The following is a 24,390-nucleotide window of genomic DNA, read 5'->3' on the forward strand; positions in this document are numbered from 1 at the left end:
TTGGCGCCGGTCCTGGCGTCCTCAACCTCGACTCGAAAAGCCCGTTATCAGTATCAGCGTTTCCGAGATCGAGCGGCGACGCGGCAGCGGCTTAGATACACGAGTCAGGTCTCCGACGTCAGCGAGATGAGACGAACAGATTTTCCTTTGCCTCACTTCATTTGGAGATTGGGGGAGGCTCGCCCCAAAGAGGAGAGTATCCGAAAGGTACAGCTCGAAATAAGAGCCACGTAGAGACGGGATACAAGGAATAACCTTCAGCTGTGTGGTCTGGTTCGGGACCCCGGCGATAGGAAGGGAGAAAGAATCGTTGTTGTAGTCGGGGGTGGGCTTGCATCATGCACGACGAGCCCGTCGCCGCAGCCCCCCTTGAAGACCCTCTTTCGGAGACCCACGGAGAACTCTGAATAATATCCTCGTGTCTTTGCATCTGCAGGCTTGGCAAGCGACAGGCTGACAGGCGATCCGAGGACATATTTGCCCCCAACTCCAAGCCAACAGGTTACAGGCCTACATATTCCCACTCGTGTATGGGCATGTGCCGTTGACCGACCCGTGATTGCGGCAATTTGTGACAGGCTTCGAATACCTGGGCCGTCTTCAGGCGGCATGTGTTGTGTCACTCTGTTTTTTCGCATGTAAACTAAGTATTGCTAAACATCGAGCTCTTTATGGTGTTGTGCAGCTCGAAAACTTTTTTTTGCAAGCCACCCCGAAGACCGGAGGCACGCACGCACGGCACCACGCCGAACGTGGCTCCAAATGAGAAATTGAGCTAGTCCGGGTTCCTTGCCGGCTTGCAGGAATCTACAATGTACATAAATCGTCTTCTGGGAAATGGTTCACGCGGTGCTAGCTTCCGAGTCCGGGGTTGTCCCCGGGTCTGACGCGAGCCCACGGCGGAGGACAACTGACACAGGCCCAAACTTTTTTTTGTGGTCGTTATCTAGAGTGTTTGCGGTCCTCTGATTGGATGAAATGTTATCTCCCCCGCCGGCAGTTACGAATTGAATTTGACCTCAGTCTTTCACAACCCTTACTTTGGGGGGGGGAGGAGTGCGGACGTCAATGGCTGGAGACCCCGAACAGTCGGGACATTCCCGCGCCACCACGCTCAGGTACCCTATCACAGCTCTCAATTGTCAGATTTTGGTACAGATAAGGCAGCATTTCAGTTGTGCGATGGAATACCGTTTCTAATACCAGATTGTCGCGGGGTCGCAGTGAATTATATGGGGATTCTACGGGTCGAAGTCGGGATGGATCGAACCATGTGGGCGGAACCAAATGTAGCGGACACTCAGAGCTAGGGAAGTCAAGCTTCGACTTATAACAACTCGTTTCCCTCCTCGTCCCAAGATGTCGGATGGAGGGAGTGTGAACCACCGAGTCTATCAGCAACTACTAGGTACCTTACGTCAACCTTTTCCACGCCGCTCACAACGCCGGCTTCACAGGGCAACCCACCCGAAACGGTGTCTCAACAGTGGTTGAACCTAGAACTCAGCCCCTCCCGCGATCGGCCACCCTTCACCGAAGCCTCACCGAAACGCGCAGTTCATCCAGACCGCAAGGATGCCTGACTGGAAGGCCATGTTCGCCCCGGCGCCGTCCCTGGACGTGCCCGGCCTCGAGACCGTCGACCTCGCCGACAAGGACATGGAACGCCGTATCGTCCGCAAACAGGATCTCAGAATCCTACCCTGGATCTGCGTCACCTACCTGCTGAGTACGTTGCCTTCCCAAAAAAAAAAAAAAAACAACGGGGAAGCAAGTGAGGCCTCGCCCAAAACTAACACGAAAGACAACATTAGACTACCTCGACCGCGTCAACCTCGGCAACGCCCGCACCCTCAACAACGACACCCCCGAGGACAACTTCGTCACCATGCTCAACCTCACCGGCCAACGCTACAACGTCGCCGTCGCCCTCTTCTTCGTCCCCTACGTCCTCATGGAGTTCCCCTCCAACGTCATGCTTAAGTACTTCTCCCCCTCCAAGTGGATCTCCCGCATCATGGTCTCCTGGGGCATCATCACAATCTGCACCGCCGCCTGCACGACCTACGGCGGCCTCCTCGCCGTCCGCATCATGCTCGGCCTCGCCGAGGCCGGCTTCTTCCCGGGCGTCATGATGTACCTCTGCTTCTGGTACAAGCCCGAGGAGCGCGCCACCCGCATGGCCATCTTTGCCTCCTCCGTCGCCGTCGCCGGCGCCTTTGGCGGCCTCCTCGCCACCGCAATCTCCTTCCTCAACCGCAAGGGCGGCCTCACCGGCTGGCAGTGGCTCTTCATCCTCGAGGGCATCCCCGCCGTCATCGTCGGCGTCATGGTCTGGTTCATGCTCCCCGACTACCCCCAGACCGCCGCCTGGCTCACCCCCGAGGAGCGCGCCTTCGCCGTCAAGCGCCTCGGCCCCTACGCGCCCTCCATGTCCGACAAGCACTGGGACAGCAAGGTCGCCAAGAAGACCGTCATGGACCCCTACTTTTGGCTCTTCGCCGTCATGTACTTCCTCATGACCAACTCGCTCAACGCCTTTGGCTACTTTGCGCCCACCATCGTCGCCTCGCTCGGCTTCAAGGGGTACAACGCCCAGCTGCTCACCGTCCCGCCCAACGTCTTTGCCATGCTCGTCATCATCGGCACCTGCCTGCACAGCGACAGGACCAAGGAGCGCTCGCGCCACGTCATCGCCGCCCTGATTTTCGTCGCCACGGGCTATCTACTGCTGGCTGTGGTCAAGCAGTGGGGCGTGCGGTACTTTGCCGTGTTCATCATCGCCTGCACCAACGCCGCCGTCCTCCCCTTTGTTGCCGTAAGTTTTGGACTCCAAACCCTGAATAAAAAGGCAAAATACAAAAGTCAACTGACACTTGGAATTACAGCACCGTACAGCAACTGTTCAGGGCTCCACCGCCACGGCGCTCGCAACCGGCGGCATGATCGCCATCGCCAACACGGGCGGCATCACCGCCCCCTTCCTCTTCCCGAGCACCGATTCCCCCATGTACAGCATGGGCAACTGGACCATCTTTGCCTTCCTCATCGTCACCGCCGTCCTCACCGGCTACGTCTGGTACGTCTTCGGCAGCCACTCTGGTTACAGGACCGGCACCAAGGACGCCGCGGGCAACCTCGAGGTCCTGGACGCCGGCGAGGGTGACCCCGACGAGCTCATGAACAAGAGGATGGGCATCGTGACCGACCAGGACAAGAACGATGAGGAGGCATAGAGACAGACGAGACGTTGGGCGTGGTCCGCCGCTCAAGGGAAGGCGGAGGCGGAGAAAGTAACGGGAAAGGGATAGACTTGACGCGTGTGTATGGATATAGAAACTGTTGATACCCCCGCTAGACAGCGGTCGCCTTACGAGGCACAATGAAAAGCTTATGATTGAATGTTTTACATCGACTCGGGTCTTTTCATGTTTGTGTGATGGTCACTCACCCAATCACCACAAACCAGCGGGCGCGGAAACTGTGTACCGAAGGGGGCAAGGATGGGGAACGACTCGGTGAGAGGGCATCGCGACCCTGAAGAAAAACAAAAGTTTTCCATGACTCGGGAAGAACAAGAAGAAACGAACCATCAGGCAACGGTGTCTGAACCAAGGGTTCACGGGACCATGATCGTCGTCCTGCGTAACCCACTGAGCCCTGTCAGAGTTCTGGGCGACACGAAGCTTCCGGCAATGACATACGCCGCGAGTCTTTCTGTGCATCCATCTTCCAAGACACACACTTTCTCGGAAACTTCGGTGCAGGGGCCAAGGCAAAAAGCATGTCACCAATCTGACCAGTCGTATCAGAAGTAATACCGTCAAGTATATAGGAATTGACTCGCAACCATTGAGAGAGGGTTTTTTGATCATGGTGTCAGTGCACACACAATTGGCCCGGGAACATTGCAGTCATCAAGAGAGTGTGAGACACGAATGCAAAAGTGCACAGGCACGCACACATATAGCTGGTCATCTCAATGACTCGGGACATCAAAATGCAAAAGAATTGGGCCCTAACCAGGATTCGAACCTGGGACCTCTCCCAGACGTGTCTTGAAGACCCTAAGGGAGAATCATACCGCTAGACCATCAGGGCAGACATACTATTCACCTGTTGCCAGTTGGCACTGGTGGATGGAAGGTTCCACCAGAAGTCGTGTTATATCTGATCAGAGAACGGGAGCCAGCGCAGCCCAATGAACAAATACGTCCGGCATCTCAAAACTCTTTCCAACCTTTAATTCCAAACAAGGACAAACTCAAGGAACCCTTCGATCGCCCTCCCTCCCCGACAAGATTTTGGGCCTGTGCTCGGCAGAAAACTCTGCTGAGGCTTTATTCTTTATTTGGGGAAATGTTATCTGCTTGCGGTCTGCCTTGCCGCCGTTATGCTTTTCAGGCACACGTACTATATGTATGGTGCATCCTTGCTATCTCGAGCCCTACACGCCTTGCCAACCCCACTCCTCTCTCTTCCCTACGGCCTACGCAAACTCAAAAACTCATTGCAGTTTTGTCCCGAAAGGCTATTCTTCGTTCTCAAACGTGACGGAATGGGTCAGCGCCCAGTCGCGGACGTCGTTGAAGTTGCGGCAGGTGTGCAGCGTGCTGAAATCGGGCCAGTGGCCTTCGAGAGGGAGATCTGGGTACATTTTGAACGTGAAGACGCCAATGTCGGCTTCGCACATTAGGTTCAACCTCAGGGCTTCGATACAGTGGTCTTTTTGAGTTGTTAGCAAGGTTCTCTCTCTCTCTCTCTCTCTCTCCATCTCGTCGTGGATCACTAGATATTCATCATGACTTACCCAGATGTGATCTCAGGTCCTTGTGATCAACGGCCACATCGCCGCCAATCTCTTTTCTTGAGTAGTACTCGGGGTAAGTGGCTTGCCGAAGTAGGTTGAGGCAGTGGAGCTGGTGGAAAACCTCGAGGCCGACGCGGTAACCCTCCTCGCCCGTGACGGCGTTCGTCGTCTTGATTGACTTTGGATCGAGACCGAGCTTATCGAGCTCGGCGCGCGAGATCATCTGGTCGCCAACTACGCCTTCGTTAGTCCATATTCACGAATCGCCATCATTGCCGTGATTCCTTACTGTTGTTTGTGATGTGATCCCACGCCCGGTCAATCTCGTATCCGGCACCAACGAATGGCGACCAGTCCATGATGGGCGTCAAGTTATATCTCTCGGTGTGGTACTTGATGATTCCTGCAGCAGGGGCTACTCAATGTTAGCCAAGATGAAGAGCGCTGGAATGTTGGAAAATGTGAGCCTTACACCATGATGAGTACTTCTCCGTCACCCAGGTATCGTCCTTGTTGGTGTCGCCATAGCGCAAGCAGAATGACGCAGCAAAGAGGGTGACAGACGTCGTCAAAAGCACGGCGTGAAGAGCCCAAGGCCAATGCCGCAGGAGCCGGCGCGCCTTTTCTTTGCACGGGTGCTCATCGCCGAGCCTCATCCGCCTCCATGTCGGTTGGTTTCCTGTGGCGGTCTCTACGTTTTCCGTGCTTTCCGTGTTGAGGCTTCCGGCGAGACTCTCGACTTCCTCCTCCTCATAGGGTACGGACCGGTAGACCTTTTCTGTAGACATGATTAAAAAAAAAAGGGGACCCCGCGGCGAGGTAGTAACACCGAAGGTTAAGTTCGAGCACGCCAGGTGCCTTATTAAGAGAATAGAAGCGAAAGAGGATATGCCGTGCGAGTTGACGGCAGGAGTGGTATAACGACGTCAAGTCAAGTCAAGAAGCGGAGAATGAAAATCGAATGTGACGAAACAAAAGGGACAAGAAAAACAATGATGGGATAGGATGCACAGGTTGGAAGGGGGAATTAGTTCGTGGCGGCTACCAGCAGCTGTCTGAGAAGGTAAGAAGAGACGAGTGCCAAGAGGATCGCTTTGGGCGCGGAAAATCAGATTGCCAAACTAATGGGTGATCACAGACCGTCCAAGTCGACGGCAGAGCACGGCCAGAGGCGGCGTCAGCGAGAACGCGCAACTATGTCCCAACTCGACATGACAGGCTCGACTTTGGGCCAGGGCTCAGGACCGAGAGGGAAAAGCCGGGGTCTGGCGGGTTGTGCAATGCAACTGCGCCCCATGGGCCATGGACCATGGACCATAGGCTGGATAGTCGGATGGAAATTGCCCGCTAGCGAGATGTCATCCAGTCAACAGAAACGAGTGGACTGTTTGATCTTCGTTGCGAAGTTGCGGCACAGGCCATGTAGCCGATCATCCAAAGCAAGAATTGACGAGACAGAGAAGTCGACCCCGTCACAGCCGGCGGCGGAGGCGGGATGCAAGTTTAGTCATCTACCTAAGTCGAGTGGTGGCCATGTGCGTGCTGGTGATAGTTGGCGAAAATAATTGGCCGCTCTCATCCAATAACCAAGGCGGGATCGGGCTCCCCCTTGTTGGTGAATAATCCCATGAACGGGATTTCGTGCGTCTTGGTTGCATTTGCAGGGCTACTCATGTCAGGTCTAGTCATGTTCTGTCCGGTCTTGTCTCTAACCCAGCGCGCAGCCATTCTCCTCGAGAATACGGATAGGAGAGCTGAGAACCTTTTGCTCAGAGACAAGACCAGAGAGAAGCAAAAAAAGGGGCTCCTTGTATGACCAAGCTGAGGCGTTGGTGCGGTGTCTCAGAACAGGGGTGTGTCGAAACGCGGACCTTTTGGTGAGACAGGGAGTCGCTCGCGGGGGGATCCCACAGGGGGCACCGACCACTCACGAACGCCGCAACGCGCCAGGAAGACCCCGGGCCGCCTTTGAGGCTCAACACTCGGCAACTTGATGCCGCCTTATTCGTGATATCCACTAGCACAGGACACCACACGTCGCTTCGAGTCGGTGCCTACCTTTCCCAGGTTCGGTTGCTGTCAGGTCTTGGCATTCTGGGACTGTGGCTGTGTCAGAGATTCCTTGTGCGGCTCATTCTTTGGACACAGGAGATGGGTGGTGATGGATCATCACCGGGCCACCCTACCACTGTATTTCCCCGACACACGGCGGCGTCGCGAAGACCTTCCGTAACGTCCTGTCGATCAGGCTTAGCATCAGATCGTGTTGGGGTCCATCAAAGGAGACGCCGGGAACAACGAGAGAACACCCTCGGCTTCCCCTAGTCTGCTACCCTACCAGGGCAGTCTTGGAACTGAAACTGCAAGCGAGTCCAATACCGCAGCCATGTCTATGTCTAAAGGCAATAAGGTAGTATGCTTGTTGCGAGGTGGAGGAGACGACCGCAAGCGCGGGATTCGGCTCACATCCCAGTCCAGGACCTCCCCCGCGTCCAGCGTCTTTCACTGTTCAACATCGTCAGTGCAGCCCCGACGAGTTTTGAACGAGTCCCATCTTTGCGGCTAGCTCAGTCCGAGCAACCATCGCAAGCCGTCATAGCCCACGGCCCTGTCTCTACACCCCCTTTTCAGACGCTTTCCATCTGGATTCCCGACTCTGAGACGTTTCTGGTCCTACGCGGCAGGCCGATCAGAGTTTGACGCCTTCTAGTCGAGGCTCTTTCGTCCAAACTTGGGGCCTCAACCCATGCTTCGTCACTTAGTCGATGGAGACTGCGAATAGACCAAGTGCCGTGCCCGAGGGGGGCGCCCTGTCACTTGCAGCGGAGAGACGAAAAGACTTGAGCAAGATATAATATCTTCTCAAACCCGCTCATCAGCCCACGATTGCCTGACTATCCGCACATCTCATTCCACTGCTGGCCCCTGATCGCTTGACGCGACCCTTCATTCCTTTCTCTTGTAATCCAGTTGCTGTCATTTGCTGCCGGTCAGCCAATCATTCTTTTCAAGATGCACTACCCATCCTTCGGCCACTTCCTCTTGGCGAGCATCCTTGCCGTCCAAGGTGTTCAGTCCTTTAACCTCATCCCCACGGGACAGGTCGCCAGACGCTATGTAGTGAGTTCACAACCTCGATGAGTCTAAACTGTGGGAACGTCAGGACTAATATGAGGTTAAATAGGCTCCCGCCTTGGCACTCGCCATGCCTGCCCTGGCTGCGCCCCAGGCCGCCAGCATCGAGTCCCGCGAGGTAAGATGAATACCTGCTCAAATAAACTCAGGTCAAAGAGTCATGGACTGACACATCCACTTAGCCTCACCACCGCGGCAAGAAGACCAAGAAGAATAAGAAGGCCAAGGCCGCCAAGCGCGACGAGTCTGCCATTGACGAGGCTCTTGATGCCCGTGATATCGAGGTTCTTGAGACCCGTGATATCGAGGCTCGTGAGCCCCATCACCGCGGCAAGAAGACGAAGAAGAACAAGAAGGCCAAGGCCGCCAAGCGTGACGAGTTTGCCGCCGAGGGCGCCATCGAGTCTTCCGAGCACGAGATCGAGGCCCTTGAGACCCGTGATATCGAAGCCCGCGAGCCGCACCACCGCGGTAAGAAAACGAAGAAGAACAAGAAGGCAAAGGCCGCCAAGCGTGACGAGTTTGCCGCCGAGGGCGCCATCGAGTCTTCCGAGCACGAGATCGAATCGGCCGAGCACGAGATCGAAGCCCGCGAGCCGCACCACCGCGGTAAGAAAACGAAGAAGAACAAGAAGGCAAAGGCCGCCAAGCGTGACGAGTTTGCCGCCGAGGGCGCCATCGAGTCTTCTGAGCACGAAATCGAGTCTGCCGAGCACGAAATTGAGGCTCGTGAGCCCCATCACCGCGGCAAGAAGACCAAGAAGAACAAGAAGGCCAAGGCCGCCAAGCGCGACGAGTCTGCCGTTGACGAGGCTCTTGAGGCCCGTGATGTTGAGGTTCTTGAGACCCGCGACATCGAGGCTCGTGAGCCCCATCACCGCGGCAAGAAGACCAAGAAAAACAAGAAGGCGAAGGCCGCCAAGCGCGATGAGTTCGCCTCCGAGGATGCCATCGAGTCTGCCGAGCACGAGATTGAGGCCCGCGAGCCCCACCACCGCGGTAAGAAGACCAAGAAGAACAAGAAGGCCAAGGCCGCCAAGCGCGACGAGTTCGCCGCCAATGAGGCTCGCGCTTTCACCGCCTAAGGGGATTTTCCAATTCTGGCAGACGCGGGGGGGGCCTAGCAGGTTGATGCTCTGACCAGGGCAGCTCTTGAGTTCAGATGACCGCCATTTTTCGTGTATCTAGAGTCCGGCATTCACAGCAAATTACATCAAGTTCGGATTCGGTTGACTGCTCCGTGTTCGCAAAAGACTTGACCAATGCTGTGTGGTGTAGACTGAAAAATCAGCTTCTCGTTTTTTTCCATATATTTTTAGTATTAATTATGACAGTACGAAAGTGCTGGTCTTGGCCCAAACATGTCGTTGAACGTGCGTCGTTGACCGTGAAACTCTGCTGCCGTCGCAAGGCCGGCAGATAACGGTCTGATTGCTTTTCCTCTTTCGCTGCTTGCATGAACCGCGACGTGTTGCGACGAAATTAGCGTTTCGCCTCAAAATCATTTCTAATGTTGGGATGATGTAGAAACATCTCGGAGCCGGACTGGCTGCCCACACCCACGCGGACGCGGGGTCACTGGGACACTCCTCGCTCTCGCGCTCGTAAGTGCCCGTATTTTGGGGATGCGAAAGCAGCGGGGACCCCAATCGAGAATTTAAAGACCGGTTGACGGACTTCCACGTTGGAATACGTGCAAACCAATCCGGGACTGGCGATATCCGGAAATGCCATGCCGTCTGTCGTTTGTGGGAGCCACTTGGCCCAGCGACGTGGAGGTTCACGAGTTCCACCATGCCAAGAGTTGCTGTTCGACGTGATCTGCCAGGGCCGCCCAGTGATTCGTTTCCGACAGGATCATCGCCAGGAATTGCAATGCAAGTCTTAGGTCGCAACTCGTCGAGATCGCTTTCGGTCCTTTCTCCAAGCCTTCCATGGTGTTTTGCTCATCTCCCGCGGATTCAAGCCATAGATTGCACCGTGGATCATGGACGGTCATGCCCCGAATTAGTTCCACTTGGCAGTTCTAACCTTCATCGAGATTCCACTTTGTAGCCACATGAAAATGGCAGACGGGACGTGAGGCCTGAGCATAACCGAAAATTCGCATCGGTATACCTCGCCATCATACGCTGATCATTTGACTTTGCTGAAATTCTCAAGGGTCAAAGCAGACATCCGTCATCTTCTCTGCTCTCGTAAAGCTCGCAAAGTCCTGTTGGAGTAACCACGCGAGCACTGCGAGCTCAACGAGACTGAAGACCAGAAAGTTGACTGGAATTTGAAGTGCTTCAGTAGCTCTCGATCGATTCTCTGTTGGTTGCAAGCAGGCAACATCGTTCATGGACTTGAACAGTTGCATGGTTAGCGTTCGCCATGTTGATGATGTGCAAGATGGATGGTCAGGGACGCCAGCATGCAAGTGCTCCCTGGCATTACGCGTGCTTAGTTCTCAAGAGTGGATCCCAGACAGCTTATGTAATACGCCCAAGTTCCACGACGTCTTGACAGCTTTATCTTATCGATAAGATGCGATTGAGGCACCTCGATGGTGGGGTAACTGCCTGTCACCAGCATCTGGACCCAACCTTCCTCTGAACTTCGCCGTCCCTTGCCAACGACATCTCCTGCAAACACAACTGCTTACGCAGAAACGAGCAGTCAAGATGGATACAGCTCTCAAGTCATGGGGTATGTTCCGGAACTCCGCACTATTGTCATTGTCGCGCCAGATTCAGCTGACCACCTGCCATAGAGCTCGACAATAACGTCAAATTGGTCGACACCAAACGCGACGCTCTCTACAACCTCGACCTCGATGCCCAAAAGGAAGCGACGAATGCCCGCCCCTGGGCCGCGAACCCGAACCACTTCAAAAATGTCCGCATAAGCGCCGTAGCTCTCATCAAGATGGTCATGCACGCCCGTTCCGGCGGCAACCTCGAGGTGATGGGTCTCATGCAGGGCTATGTCAATGGCGACACGTTCATCGTCACAGATGCCTTCCGATTACCCGTCGAGGGAACCGAGACGCGCGTCAACGCCCAGGGCGATGCCGAAGAGTACATGGTCGAATACCTCAGCCTGTGCCGCGAGCAGGGCAGGATGGAGAACGTCGTCGGGTGGTATCACTCCCACCCGGGCTACGGCTGCTGGCTGTCCGGCATCGACGTCGGCACCCAAGCGCTGCAGCAGCAGTTCCAAGAGCCCTTCCTCGCCGTCGTCATCGACCCTGACCGCACCATCAACGCAGGCAAGGTGGAGATTGGTGCCTTCCGGACGTATCCCGAGAACTACATCAAGGAGAAGGAGGGCGGCGGCGGTGGTGTTACCAGCGACGGATGGCAAGAAGTCCCTCTGGCGAAGGCGGCAGAGTTCGGTGCCCACGCGAACAAGTACTACAGCCTCGAGGTTTCCCACTTCAAAAGCACGCTCGAGTCTCAGATGCTGGAGCTGCTGTGGCACAAGTACTGGGTGCAGACCCTGAGCCAGAGCCCGCTCATTACAAATCGCGACTACGGAAATAAGCAGATGCTCGACCTCGCGTCCAAGATCAAGGAGACGACGACGCAAGTCGCTCGTCAGGGACGGAGTGCTCCGGGAGCGGGAGCTGTCGGCGCGGCCAGCAAAAAGGTTGATGGGCTGCTCGAGAAGCTTGTGAAGGATAGCAACACTGTGGCGATGCAAGAGCGGACTGGTCTAGTTGCTATGGAGGTGAAGAAGAATATTTTCAACGACGTGAGCGCAAAGGCGTCGTGATCTGGTTGGGAGATTCACTTTGTTACTTGGCCTCGACCTAGGTTTTCGCGAGGCCCTGGGCATGATAGATGGCGTTTAGGGGATAGGGCGGGCGTTGGCCCCGAAATGACAACATGATTTTGAGCCATATTCATTGCTGCCAACTGATTCTCCACTAGCTTGAAGTATTCCTGTTGGTTTCCAATTAAGCGTTTCAAGTCATCTAGCTTTCTCATGGCTGTTTGAGCTGCCCATGTTGAAGGAGTATAGCTTGAGATTGGCAATGACCTGAGTCGTGAGCCATCTTCTACGTGGAAGGCACAACTATTTACTTCAGTCGTGACATGTAATGGCTTTCGGATGACGTGTTCCAAGGGCTCGAGATGGCTTCGACTTCTCTTTCTAGTTGAGGCGGGCCTTGAAGACCGACTAACAGTGCCAGAGGGTTGGTATGTCCCCTGAGTGGTCCGGCTTCCTGTATCACATCGGAGAGCTACCCAAGAGCTGGCGGGTTTGCTCAGAAGAGTTCATTCTCTTGGTGCTGAAGCCCCCCCTTGAGACGAATCTCAACCCCAAGTCTCGACCGTGAAATTCTCTATCGGTGAACTTTATTCACGCCGACCTAGGAGAATGAAACAGATCCCGCAGCCAACTGTGTCATGGTTTTCCTATCACATTTCCTGTGAGCCGTCTACTGACTTGCCGCCAAAGATTCTACTGCTTCACATCCACTGCTCCAATCTGCAATTTTCAAACACTCTCGGTCGGCGAGGTATGGTCAGCAGCTGTCTTGGCCAGGTGATGTCAGACTTCCATTTTCATTCTCATTCACAAAGACACATTTCTTCCCCGTTTGAACGGGTAAAGAGCACTCAGCCTGGGGCGAAGCAACAGCATCACTCACCAGCAATCGCGCTGATATAGCTGACATCACTTCATTATTACCCTAACTTCAAAGTCAAGCTGCTCAACCTTCTCTGACTCCTGTTTTACATCACACCCTGCCCCTGTGCCTTCTACGGAGAGAGATACATCTAATCCGAATGATGTCAAAGAACCAGAATCCACATGGCTTGGTTGAAGCTACATGCCACCAGTCTTCCTGAGAAGCTCAAGTACGCAAAGTTCTTCTAGGAGTAGGACACTCAAGGTTCATAAGGGAGGGCATCACATCCGAAAGTGACGGCAATCCATTCACGTGGTGTCTCTTTCTCGGGTCTCTCAGATGCTTCGGGAGAATGATCCATTCGCTAGCAAGTCAACAAACTTTTATCAATCTTTGAGATCCCAGAGGTGAGTTGTTGCGGCGATCCACTAGTTGCTGCTCCTTCCGTGAGGCTGCAGCAGTGCGTCCGCCGAGCTACGTAGCCACTTTGATTTTGACTCTTTTCGCTGATGATCTACGCCCGAGTAGTAACAGCTTGACAGCCGATCGCACCACCGACGTCTTGGAACGTGTCGACTTCTTGCCACACAACACAGAGCCCTCGGCAGTGCTTGAATAGGTACACAAATGTACGAATCCATTTTTTACAATGCCTGAGTCTGTCGCAAGCTGCTCACTTGCATCTCAGCCTTGGGCGGGTCTACTTCGATGGCCTTGCAACTGTCAGTGTCAGCCTTGCGTTTCCCACAAGAGCCCTATACGTAGAGCCACATTCGATATATAAATGCACCACGTCGTCCTTAAAAGGAAAAAAGAGAAAAAAGAGGCCTAATTCCCAAAGTAAGCAGATCGACAGACACACTCACATCCTTTGAATAACACCGATATACCATTTGTTGACAGGAAGAAACAGGATGAGGTAGATGACATTTACGAGATATTTGCCAAATTTGCCAAACTGCTCGGGCTCGACCAATATCAATAGCATTGCAGAATGCCCGCGGAAGGAAACTACATAGCTTGGCCCGAGTGACATAGCCAACTAGAGTTTCCCAACGATGCCGGCTCGGGGAGGAACCCCAAAGGAGGGTTGTAGTGTAGTATTAAGGAATTGGATCTCGTCGCATAGGAACGCGAAAAAAACCTCTCAGCCATCGGCTGGTTCTTTTTGCCTTGAAGGAAGGTCCCCAGATGACGACTTGAAAAGGAACACTGTTCAACAAAAAAACTTATTCGTGACAAGACATATGGAAGGTGGTTTTGTCTGGAAGCGTAAACAAGGCAAAGACCGAGCAGACAAGTATCAAGGTCATGGTGAATTTATGCGTCTCTTTTGGTTATGATATTGCAAATAAACTTGCCGTCAGCAAGGCTCAGGATCTCGAGAGGCTCCCAAATTTTGGACTCGTGAGTAGCCTGGATGACGGTGTTGGATACCAGTGAGTACCAGATGAAGGCCTTCATATTCTGCCACCTTCATCGACGCCAGAATCCGTAGGTCACTCCGAGGTTATCTATGTCTACACCCAACAATAGCTACTTACGTTAATCTCAAACCCATAATCTGTAGGTTCTCGGCGAGCCATATACTTACCTCTTGAAAGATACCGCGCCGTTTCCCTCTTCTACAACAGACATGCCGCGGCAGTCCTCCCATCATCACAAGGCAACATAAGCGTATGACATTACGTTGACGTCAAGTGGTAACTAAGAGCTTCGAACATAGAATAGGCAATCAGGGACAAGGGATACATCCAAAGCTTCCGTATTCTTCTGTCTCGTAGGAAAACTTGGAGTCACATCGTCTTCAATGGTATTCCTCCTTCGTTCAACAAGCAACTAGCAACCCAGTGGAAAAGCGACCATCAGATCCAAACTGGTCCAGAGTTGAATGTCATCTTCGTTGCTCCATGTCCATTAGTACCACCAGAGAGGCATGTTCACCTCGTACTCGAAACCCAGACCTACAAGGACACAGCTATAGACCGAGATTTCAGCTTCTTCAAGTCGAAACTTCGTGATATAGTTGGGTGAGTACTGTCAGGCATGGGAAAAGCACAATCAATACTGTATGCATCATCGAAGATATGATCACAATCTTCCCACGGCCTTGAGGGGATTCCATGACATGCATTCAATACCATTAATGTAGGCTGAGCCTCGACGATCAAGACGGTCCCTGTGACACAAATGACGAGACTCCCTCGTACGCCCGTCCAGTCTCATCGGCAGCACCTCTTAAAGAAACGTGAAAATCTTACCAGGGTAGCGCTATTCTCCCATAGGACATTCCCAAGCGGAGGCTCAGGCATGATGGCATCCCCATCTCGCCAATTCGACCACAACTTGAATGAGCCCGGGCCCTCTCGACAGCGAATAGGCATATCCTCTCGACTGAGCCCAGGGCACTCTCAGATGTTTCAAAGAGAGAGGGCCCTTGAGAGCAAAGATAAATGGGCAATCCTCCCGCTTCCTTTGGTAGCGAGACGCATACCCCGACGCTTCAACTCTTCCCGAGAGCCCCCGCCGACGCTGAGAAAAAACGGAATCTTCATCCACCTACCAAAAGGTTCCTCACCCTCGTCTTGGGATTCTTCGCGAAGACTATGAATTATAGCCTCCGAGTCCCACTCGTGCCAAACGATGCTTTTCAAACAAGACCAAACCTCGATGCAGGATGCTGTCAAGGCTTGAAGAAGCATACCGACCCGACCCTTTTCAAACCCAACCGCAGCGCGACTTGGTCCCCTCCTCTTATATTCGGCATCTTACGTTGAGACTGAGCCATGGACACAACACGCCCCTGGCTTGACCGTCCTCTCAAACGCCACCGTCACATCCCACCTCAAAGAGAGTCCGCGCCCTTCCATCGGCAAGGCTTCGTGGTAAAAGTCGTCCCCTCGCCCAGTCGATTCTCTCAGTCGTGTCCCTCCTCTTCAGTGACTCTCAAAACCTCCCCCCTTCCCATCCCCCCCTCAATTGCCCCATCATCTTTTGCACCACACAAAGCCGGTCTTCCTTCTCACCACCCAATCAAAACCCGTTCCATATCACCAGTCGCTCATGTCGTCGTGGTAATCTGCATGATCCTTGTCGATTCAGAGAGGAGGTGGTAGTGAAGAAGTGTCCTTGTGGTGATATATGGCCAAGGTGATCTCTTCAACTCCAGGCCCACAGATGGCGAAAATCTCCCGTTTTCGTACCACCATGGAAACCACAACGTCATCAATAAAGTCCAAAAATATCTTGGAAGAGAATCACCAAGAAAAATGCCAATGAAAGGGGGGGGAAACACCCTTCCCTAAATACATCCTCCCTCCCCCCCCCTCATTCCAACACTCACAAACCAAAAACGCACCACCCGTCCCCCAAATGTCGCCATCAAGAGTAACACCATCCTCTCACAACCTCACGCAATCCACGCCACCAAACTCTCGCATACTCTGTACCACCACCGACAACAAGTCTCTGTATATTCCATCCGCCATCACGCAAGGTAAACTTCGAACCCTTCATCCAATCCAGTCCATCAACCGCTTCCTCGGGTTCAAGTTGCAGCACCGTCAACGTCAACATCGCCACCCCCGATCCCCGTCCCGTTTCCCCGCACTTCCAACCACCACACACACATTACTAGATACAGATGCACCAAAGATCTAAACGTCCATCTCGCATCATCTCACCGCTCACCGCTCACCGATCGCGCTAAGCACAAGCAGGTACCTAGGCAATCTACCTGCTTCACCTGACCGATATCCGTACTGATAGGAACTTATCTCCAGAAAGTGAGAACAAGGTACCTGACTAGCCAGCCCCATCACCCAACATGCTCCCCGAAACTCAAAAAGCCATCCTGACTCCTCTCTCTCTCTCTCCCGGACCATTTCCTCTTCCCTTTATAATCCTTCATCCATAACCCTCCATACATAGCCGTCCTCGCCATCTTACCGCACCCCCCTGGTCATCCGACCAAACCTTGTTCCCGTTTACCCTACGTACATACTTAGCGTGAAAGGATGTCATGATGCACACTAGGTGCTCTGTGTTCGTAAACGTACAACGGTTGTGTAAAAATCCACATCGCCGGCGGCAGAAAATGGTCCCACCGAGTCAAGAGTCTGATAAGGTATCAAAGTACGGACACATTGAGCCTCATTACCCAAAGGCACTCTTCATACGTACTCCGTACGCACGTGCGAGAATTCCAACGACGTCCCTCGCCGACCCGCAGCCGCCGCCGTGGCCCAATAACTTCACAAAATCGCACTTCACAAACGCACTAGCGCAGCTTGTCGTACAATCTTCCCCTGGCACCCTGGGTAAAAGGCATTTGAACTTTCGTAGTTCAATCTAACAACACGAAACAAAGGTTCCTCGTAGTAGCAGATCCAAAAGTCCCCTTACTATCTACTACCTTACACCCCTCATCCCAACCGCCTCCCAGATCCCTTCCAATGCCCCCGCTTACGCTTCAACTTTTCTTCACCTCCTTCTCAAAAGGGCAGTCGGCAGACACGAACCGAGAAGAGGAAAGAGAGAGCGATAAGCAGCCCAGCCCAGCCCAGTCAAGGAACATCCCAGCCTCCTTCTAGAAGACGTTGTGCTCCATAGAAAATTAGTAGCGGAAAAAAAAAGAGTGACGAAAGATCCACCTACAAAGCGGGCAGCGCAAGGAAATGAGAAATCACCAGCGGATCCCTGCGCTTCCACTTACACCACACCTCAGTGACCTGACGCAGCAGTGACACCAGTGAGCCCTGTACAAAGTTGACCGCAATGCCCTTGCTCTCCCAATTCCCACGCCCCAAGGATTGACCTTCGGGTTTCCTTATCCATACGACTTTTTCCATCCATGGATATTGTTTAGTTATCAATATATTACTTGCTGGGCACCGCAAGGATACTCCCCACCTCCCTCATCGGTACGCCCACAAGTAGGACCCTTAATGTACTTGAACCGCTCTGGTTCATTGGTTCTCCCTGGAATACCACAAGGGAACTTTTAAGCAACCTTTCTGAGCTTGTCCTGCAACACGTAAGAATACCCATTAAAACCCTCTGTAAATTAACGCTGCGGAACCCGTGACCACTAACCAAACCCAGGCAGGGTAACGCAGAGACCAACCGTCGTCGCCACAGCCATGTGCAAACGGGCGCACCATCGCGTAACGCGCGACGTCCCGAGCGGATCCCGACGATTTGGTAACATCATCTGCAAGGAGGTGGCGAACTTTTCCCGCTCTGGGCTGTGGCCACAAAAGAACATGCTCACTACAGATACTCTGGAGAACGCTCTGGAGCCCTATCGGTAAACCGCCTAACCGATCGGACGAGAGCAAGAAAGTGGAATTTCCGCGTTCCCTTTGGGCAAAGTTCGGTGGCATCGTGGGCCATTGGCGGCCAACTGCCGAGGCGTCGCGGTTCTCCGAGCGCGCACAAGCGCACAAAGTGGGATTATTCATCTCGCGGTTTTGTGCCTGTTTGCCTTTGCACTACCAAATCCCGTACGCAGTAGGCCTGTGCCTGTGCCAGAACCAAGTCGGGCTTCGCTTGTTTCTCAAACATGGAGCTGTCAAATGCCAGTGTTCCCGGTCCGCGTGGGTGCTAGCAGCAAAATGAAGACTGCGTAATACCGAAAGTGAGAAAGAGAAATTTTGCCCCCGCCACCAGGCAGGGCATCGTCGTCCGACAAGTCCGATGACATGTCGGTCCGCCCACGTGTAGCGAGCGCGACATTGCAAGAGAAGGAGATGATGAGCCAGCCGTGAGCCACGTCTTCGGCTTGGCCGCATTTGCCTTGTATTGCGGTGAGTGACGATCCGCAGCCCAACCTGGACTCCTCAAGACTCAACAGGAGGAGTCGTGTCTTGACCGCCTGTCTGCTTATCCTGGTCATATCGTTGCGATTTCGCACGCTCTATCCGTACAATTGCTCCAGCATCGGCAGCAGCAGTCCTTTGCAGGCCGTAGGCGGTCAGCAGTTTGTGTTTGGCGGTTGCTCTGCACCCACCTGCGAATGGTCCAAGTAAACATTGGGGTTAGGCCTCCATGCATCTGTGCATTTTGTGACCCCTGTCAGCGCAACGTGTTCCTGGGCTTTGCGGCTTGCCCTGCATAGAGTACGTGGAAAAACTCACGTCTCCAACCTCCGCCAGTGAATGCTTGTAAGAATATGTGTTCAATATGTGATGTGAGATTGGGCTTTCAACTAAATCAACAGGCCCCCAGTAGGGCGCACCTATGCTTCTCACGCGGATTCTGATGCCGCATTGTTTGACTCCTATGCTCCCGTCCTTATGTATTCCAATCAAAGTTGTCGCTTCACCGTAATAAATCATCCTTGGCGGCAGCACCTTCCTAATCCAAAAACTCCGGCTCTCCTGCATCGTTGCCTTGCTCTCTCGCATTTCCCATGCAGAGAGATAAGGAGTGAAAAAATAATGTTCCCAGCCCTATTTCTTTCCCGCTGTACGTGCGCTATCCCTGACTCATGTCGCTGCGTCCCCGTTTGGTCATTTTGGCGTCACAACTCGGCCTGCATTTCACATGCGAGGACCGAGTCAATATTTCGCCAGGGGATGGGCTGTTGGCGTGGGGGGGACTCTCACTGGAGCCGGGTCCGATGAAGAGTCTCCGCCGATTGCGCCCTCCGAGTTCGTGCCGCGTGTGAAGTGTGGATTTGTCCTCCGAGTGGATATCAACGAATCCACGGGTTTCGGGTCCTTGAGTGGTTTGTTCTCAGAGTCTTGGCCGAGACCAGTGTCGTAGGGAAGAACCGGAGGAGCGGAGGAGGAATGGGAGGGTGTGAAGAAAGATGAAAAAAAAAAAAAAAAAAAAATTGATGATATGCATGCGCCTCAAATGCTCATGATCCCATTCCGTCGCTATGCATGTGATGTCGAATCAAACAAAAGTCAAAAGTAGTGTGAGCGTGGTGGCCTGGTCCTTTGGCTCATCCGTGTGTGTGCTGTGCCGGAGACTTTGCAGCGTGCGATGTGCTGTATTGGAGGTGAGATGTGACCCCACGTCGCTGGCCACTCTTGGCCCCGCATCTCCCACGCTCTTTCGCTCAGAGAAAACTCGAAGGTCCTCGTCGCATGTCGGTGGCATCAGGCCATGTTCTCGGAACCGGGCCGTGTTGGTACGGATGTTTGGCTGTGTTTGCTGTGTGCGCTTGTGCGCGATGGGTATCGGACGTGTGTCCGCCAATTCTGTCGTTGGAGGAACCCCCGTTCCCATCCATCTTTTTCGTAAGGTAAATTCCTACCCACGTATCTCGCATCCCTCGTTGTAGTTGGATTGCTCCGTCCTTCCCCCTGTTTCTTTGGTACACCTCGGTTGATTGATCTGCTCCCTCGGACCTCGCGGTCCGCCTCCATCAGTCGGTAATACTCGCTTCTAGAAAAGTCGACCAAAACAGCAGGTGGTGTTGGCCCGGAAAAAAGGTGTGCGTGCTCATTTCGAAGAACGAAAAAAAAAAAGCGTGCCGTCGGCCGTCGGCCGTCAAAAAGTTCCTCACCCGTAGGCGGCAGGCGGTAGACAAAATACAAAAGTGCCTCTCGCTATTACCAAACGGTCAGGTAAGAGCATGGAAAAGGCCCGCAGATCGACTTCTTCTAGAAGCGCAGGAAAAAAAAACATGAGGCGCTAGCCACTCGTGCCAGTTCCAGTGTCTCTTTCGTCTTGGGTGACCCATACAGGCCTGCTCGACGCTTCGGGTAGAAAATGGAGCCCTCGTCTCGGTGCTCTGTCGAAAGGCCGACAGGGAAACACAGTGCTGGACGCGCAATGATGCTGACCATTCCGCGGTATCGGATAAGGCAGGCACTTAATGTCTGGCCCCTGGTTACTTGGGAATGCGGGCCCCAACGCTTCCCCGTAAATTAGCGTCTCGGGGGGCCCTGCTGAATGACGATTCCACCTGGCAGCGACGGTGCAATCAGGGCAGCCGACCCAATATGTCGCATAACCCAGACCCCTCCCACTTCTTGCTTTCTGCCTTCTCCGCGGACAACACCGTCGTAGTGTGGTGCTGCACAGCGGGAGGGTGACGCCGTGGAACAATGCACGCCCAGGGCAAAGACAAGCTTGTCGCCGGCGATGGGACCAACCCTCGTAGAATTGTGACGTGCTCAAGCCGTGGAAACTGTCAACACTGCGGCATCGGCGCGCAGTGATGCATCTCTCGTGTCGGATTGGGCCGATGGAGGTCGATAGTCGGTTCCTGCGTGCCACCAATCGTAACTGAATTACCAAGCTCGCATGACATCGTCTTCAATGCGACACTGGAATCCATCGCGCCGGGACGCCGTCGGTACCAACATCGTAAGGGCGTACGCTTGCCTTCCGCGGCGGCAACGCCCAGCGGGCACGGCCTGGTCGTTGGTCGTCAAGCTTGCCCTGCTTGCGCATCGCCATCTCCATGACTGCGATACGAATGAAGTCCGAATTCTCCCGCATCTCTCGCTGACGCATGCCTCCGGGAGGATAAGTGAATGCGGTCTGGGTCGGAGATTGTGCTGGGGGTTGGTAAGGTGTTGACTGAGTCGTGACCGCCGATGTCGCCGGGGAGGGGCTCCGGGTTGACGTGGGTGGTGCACTACGGCTTTTCTGAACCTTGTATGTTTGCATCTGGATAGACGCAGTAAAGCTTCGCGTGCCCGTCGGCGTATTAGCCGCTACGGAGTGGGGCTCAATTCGAGCGTTTGTCGTGGGGTTCAGGTACCGGCGCAACGCAGCCGACGGCTCCTCCTCGAGCACTGGGGGTCGTCGCTCATCCGTGTAGGGCACCTTGGGGTCTATGGTGAGAATCGACCTCGTGAGAAAGTCGTCGGGTGGGATGGATGAAAAGTTGATGGCAGAGATGGATCGTGCAGCCGAGCGCAGGGCGCGGAGCGATGCAGTCAGGTTGGACTTGAATGCATACTTGAGCGGGCGCAAAGGGAAGGTGTAATCAGAAAAGGAAAACTCCGACTTGGTGTCCTCTTCATCCTGAGATTCGTCGAATACTCTAAAGTCAATCTCGTCAACGCTGGCCCGGTCGCGGGACAACGGGTGGTCCTCCGGCTGACCGGGAGGAGACGAGATGGGCTCCAGCGAGCGCCTGGGCTGGCGAGAACGCTTCCTTCGAGGGCTGGATCCATAAGGTGACTCAACCGACGATAATGTGTCAGTGGAAAAGGAATCGCCTAACGAGGGAACTGATTCCATAGAGACTGTTCTTGTGGATAAGACGGAACCGAGGCCGCTGTCGCTCACAGACATATCGTCGTCTGTCAAGTCGTCGGGTGGCGACAGTAGCAGGTCCAAGGGGCTCTTGCCAAAAGTGAGACTAAGTTCCTTTTCACACACTTGCTGTCTCTCGATGACGGCTTCCAGAGTCATGGTCTGGTCTCTGGATAGCCTCTGCCTCAAACCACGTCGAGGTCTAGGAATGTCAGTGACGGCCAACAACGCCAACATGGCAGGCGGGACGGCGTCCGGCGAGTGGACATCCCTCGGACGGGAGGGTTTCCGATGCGCATGGCGGTTGGAGGTGTAAAACGGGAGTGCCTTGGATTTTGAGGGAATCTGAACCGGCGTGGTCGGGATCGTCGACCTGGTATTTACACTGGTGGTGGTCCGGGGAGGGCTCGAAGGCGCCAACTTAGAAGTTTCGCGGCGAGCATCCTTCCTTTTGGCCATGGTAGCTGAGGTGGTAATGGGAGAAGTAGGGATAGGCGTGAGGGTGACGGGCACGTTCTGAGCATCCTTTTTCCGATCCAGTAGGACAGAAGGCAGAACCGTTCCGGGAATGTTGACGGGAGTGGTTGTCGTCGTCAGCGTAGCAGCAGCAGCAGCAGCAGTTGATCTCGGGTTGGAGGCGTCGCTGGTGTTGGTCGGTTTGCGCGTGAGATTCGAAGGGGAGGGAGAGGGTGGAGGAGTGGTGGTCAAGGCCGAGGGCTGCCTATTGTAGTAAAGGAAACTCCTTGGGGACATCATGGCGGCGTCTGGACATGCCCTGGTGCGCCAGTGGCTCGGCGGGGCAAGCCGGGCCCGACAGGCAAGACAGTTTGACAGGAAAGGGGTGTGGAAGGGGACCAGACCAGGCACAAATGCGCACGAGCACAACCACAACCACCTCGGGGCCGCAGCGCGTTGGGCAGGGGAGGAGGGTGTAACTCAGGGTGTGGTGCTGTAACCGGGACTGGGTGTGGCAGGGCAGGGCAGGTCAAGAGCAAAAGCAAGCAGGCTCACTGCTCACAGTGCTCAGCATAGATAGGCCAGCGGGTGCGGACCAAGCTAGGTAAGAAGGAGATGGGTTGGGTCGGCCAGTGGAGTTGCGTGGGCACGGCGGGCTGGTGGTACAGACAGACCCAACCAGTGGACTGGATGTGTTTCGTACAGGCCACACAGTGTTGCTGCAACAAGGGCGAGCACACGATTAGGGGACCAGTTCGGCCAGTATTTTGGCGTGGAACGGACGTGCTCGTCTGGCCTTTGGCTTTCTGCCCTTTCTCCAGCGCGTGTACTGTATCCTCTTTCGGTCGCTGCTAGAGTGTCGTGTGCCGTAGCAGGGGTCGTCGATGTTTTGGTAACGTAAAGTTAACAGTCTCGCAGCTAATCAGCGTTGAGGCTTTGCAGAGGCCTTCTTCAACAGGAATCGTGACGGAACTTTCAAGGACAATGATTGCTGGGATGTGATGCAGCGGAGCACGGAGCCGAAATGCTTGTGTCTTGTAATGCGATGTGATGCGCGGTTTCTGGTAGTATTCGGACCCGGCTTTTGGCTGAAGCTGCAGAGCCGGTCCCTTTGGATGAGGCGAGGGATCGAGAAGCAAGGAGGCGGATTGGGAGAATGTTGCTGCCGCCCTTGCAGAAGGCAACGTCGGATTTGGGCGTGGGTTTGTGTCTATTGTCGGTGCGAATGCGGTTTGTCACTTGCGCTTGAATAGAGTGTGGAGAGCCAAGTGCGCGCGAGTCGGGTACGTCGTCAGAGGTTTAGAGGTAACGATGATGGGCTGCGTGGAGGATGCTCTTGTCGGTTTGCACCACAGGGAAAGGCCTGGTGGTGACTTGGGGTAATGATGCTTTCGTCCTCGGAGATGGAAGGATACGATATGGTGAACTGTGACGAGGATGGATTCGAGACTCGAGATGACGATAAAACTGATTGGTATGGTACGAGCAATCGGAGGTTCGTCTCGGAAGGGCTGTAGTTTGTGACGGCCGCAATCCAGGGTATCGGGGTAGATATCGCGTCTGTGAGAGAAAGCGCACCGGCTGAGTGTCTGTATTAGTCGAAGTCGAGAAGTGCCTTGGTCGAGGAGGATGATGACGACAGGCCACAAGTTGAAGAGTGGCGAAGTGAGAGAACAGGAGAGCGACTCGCGTAGCCACCGTCGCAGTCACAGTAGGAGGTCGGGAATGGCTTCCAACACAAGACAAACCGTGAGGTAGGCACAAGATGGGCGGCTCTTGGATTTTAGGTGGCCAAGCACAAAAAGGTAATCAGACTGGATCGGTGTTGACCCGAGTGATTACTACAGATATGTCACTTCATCGAGGCAGTCGAAGCACACGTGAACCTGGGAAGGCAGCAGGAAACGGGCCGTGGATGTGGACTGTGTTCTGATAGCCCTGATACGGGAGGCCAAGATGGGAGGCCAGAGATAAGGACTCGACTTGCAAGGTGTCGAGGGTGCCCGTGTCGTGGTGTGGTGTGGTGTGGTGTCTGAGCTGGACACCTCAGCACGGGGCACGGCAGTCAGGGCAGAGAAGAGGTCAATCGTAAATGGCTGAATGACTAGAGGCACGGGGGGCAAGAAGCGGCAAAGCAAAG

The 24,390-nt window shown here is 54.2% G+C and overlaps 9 protein-coding genes across 9 annotated transcripts; 3 read left to right on the forward strand and 6 right to left on the reverse strand.

Moving 5' to 3' along the window:
* Positions 1 to 1,575: 1,575 nt before the first annotated feature.
* Positions 1,576 to 3,236, forward strand: CORC01_01008 (major facilitator superfamily transporter; the record flags this gene model as incomplete). Its single annotated transcript, XM_022612664.1, has 3 exons — positions 1,576 to 1,729; positions 1,815 to 2,818; positions 2,889 to 3,236. 3 exons carry the CDS (start codon positions 1,576 to 1,578, stop codon positions 3,234 to 3,236), a joined length of 1,506 nt encoding a protein of 501 aa, XP_022480825.1.
* A 1,295-nt stretch (positions 3,237 to 4,531) lies between these two features.
* On the reverse strand, positions 4,532 to 5,598 carry CORC01_01009 (uncharacterized protein; the record flags this gene model as incomplete). The annotated part of the gene is made up of 4 exons (XM_022612665.1): positions 4,532 to 4,725; positions 4,811 to 5,044; positions 5,100 to 5,225; positions 5,283 to 5,598. The coding sequence occupies 4 exons, from the start codon at positions 5,596 to 5,598 to the stop codon at positions 4,532 to 4,534; spliced, it is 870 nt and encodes a 289-aa protein (XP_022480826.1).
* A 2,224-nt stretch (positions 5,599 to 7,822) lies between these two features.
* Positions 7,823 to 9,030, forward strand: CORC01_01010 (uncharacterized protein; the record flags this gene model as incomplete). Its single annotated transcript, XM_022612666.1, has 3 exons — positions 7,823 to 7,930; positions 7,995 to 8,063; positions 8,128 to 9,030. The coding sequence occupies 3 exons, from the start codon at positions 7,823 to 7,825 to the stop codon at positions 9,028 to 9,030; spliced, it is 1,080 nt and encodes a 359-aa protein (XP_022480827.1).
* A 240-nt stretch (positions 9,031 to 9,270) lies between these two features.
* Positions 9,271 to 9,741, reverse strand: CORC01_01011 (uncharacterized protein; the record flags this gene model as incomplete). The annotated part of the gene is made up of 1 exon (XM_022612667.1): positions 9,271 to 9,741. One exon carries the CDS (start codon positions 9,739 to 9,741, stop codon positions 9,271 to 9,273), a length of 471 nt encoding a protein of 156 aa, XP_022480828.1.
* Positions 9,742 to 10,611: 870 nt separating this feature from the next.
* CORC01_01012 (Mov34/MPN/PAD-1 family protein) lies at positions 10,612 to 11,704 on the forward strand (the record flags this gene model as incomplete). The annotated part of the gene is made up of 2 exons (XM_022612668.1): positions 10,612 to 10,636; positions 10,701 to 11,704. 2 exons carry the CDS (start codon positions 10,612 to 10,614, stop codon positions 11,702 to 11,704), a joined length of 1,029 nt encoding a protein of 342 aa, XP_022480829.1.
* A 6,437-nt stretch (positions 11,705 to 18,141) lies between these two features.
* Positions 18,142 to 18,465, reverse strand: CORC01_01013 (uncharacterized protein; the record flags this gene model as incomplete). The annotated part of the gene is made up of 1 exon (XM_022612669.1): positions 18,142 to 18,465. The coding sequence occupies one exon, from the start codon at positions 18,463 to 18,465 to the stop codon at positions 18,142 to 18,144; it is 324 nt and encodes a 107-aa protein (XP_022480830.1).
* Positions 18,466 to 19,472: 1,007 nt separating this feature from the next.
* CORC01_01014 (uncharacterized protein) lies at positions 19,473 to 19,808 on the reverse strand (the record flags this gene model as incomplete). The annotated part of the gene is made up of 1 exon (XM_022612670.1): positions 19,473 to 19,808. One exon carries the CDS (start codon positions 19,806 to 19,808, stop codon positions 19,473 to 19,475), a length of 336 nt encoding a protein of 111 aa, XP_022480831.1.
* Positions 19,809 to 20,216: 408 nt separating this feature from the next.
* CORC01_01015 (uncharacterized protein) lies at positions 20,217 to 20,618 on the reverse strand (the record flags this gene model as incomplete). The annotated part of the gene is made up of 1 exon (XM_022612671.1): positions 20,217 to 20,618. A coding segment is annotated over one exon (402 nt), but the record flags the coding sequence as incomplete, so codon positions are not given.
* A 225-nt stretch (positions 20,619 to 20,843) lies between these two features.
* CORC01_01016 (uncharacterized protein) lies at positions 20,844 to 22,550 on the reverse strand (the record flags this gene model as incomplete). The annotated part of the gene is made up of 1 exon (XM_022612672.1): positions 20,844 to 22,550. The coding sequence occupies one exon, from the start codon at positions 22,548 to 22,550 to the stop codon at positions 20,844 to 20,846; it is 1,707 nt and encodes a 568-aa protein (XP_022480833.1).
* Between the last annotated feature and the right edge of the window lie 1,840 nt (positions 22,551 to 24,390).

This window comes from Colletotrichum orchidophilum (assembly GCF_001831195.1).
Source record: "Colletotrichum orchidophilum strain IMI 309357 chromosome Unknown Scaffold_5.1, whole genome shotgun sequence".
NCBI lineage: Eukaryota > Fungi > Ascomycota > Sordariomycetes > Glomerellales > Glomerellaceae > Colletotrichum > Colletotrichum orchidophilum.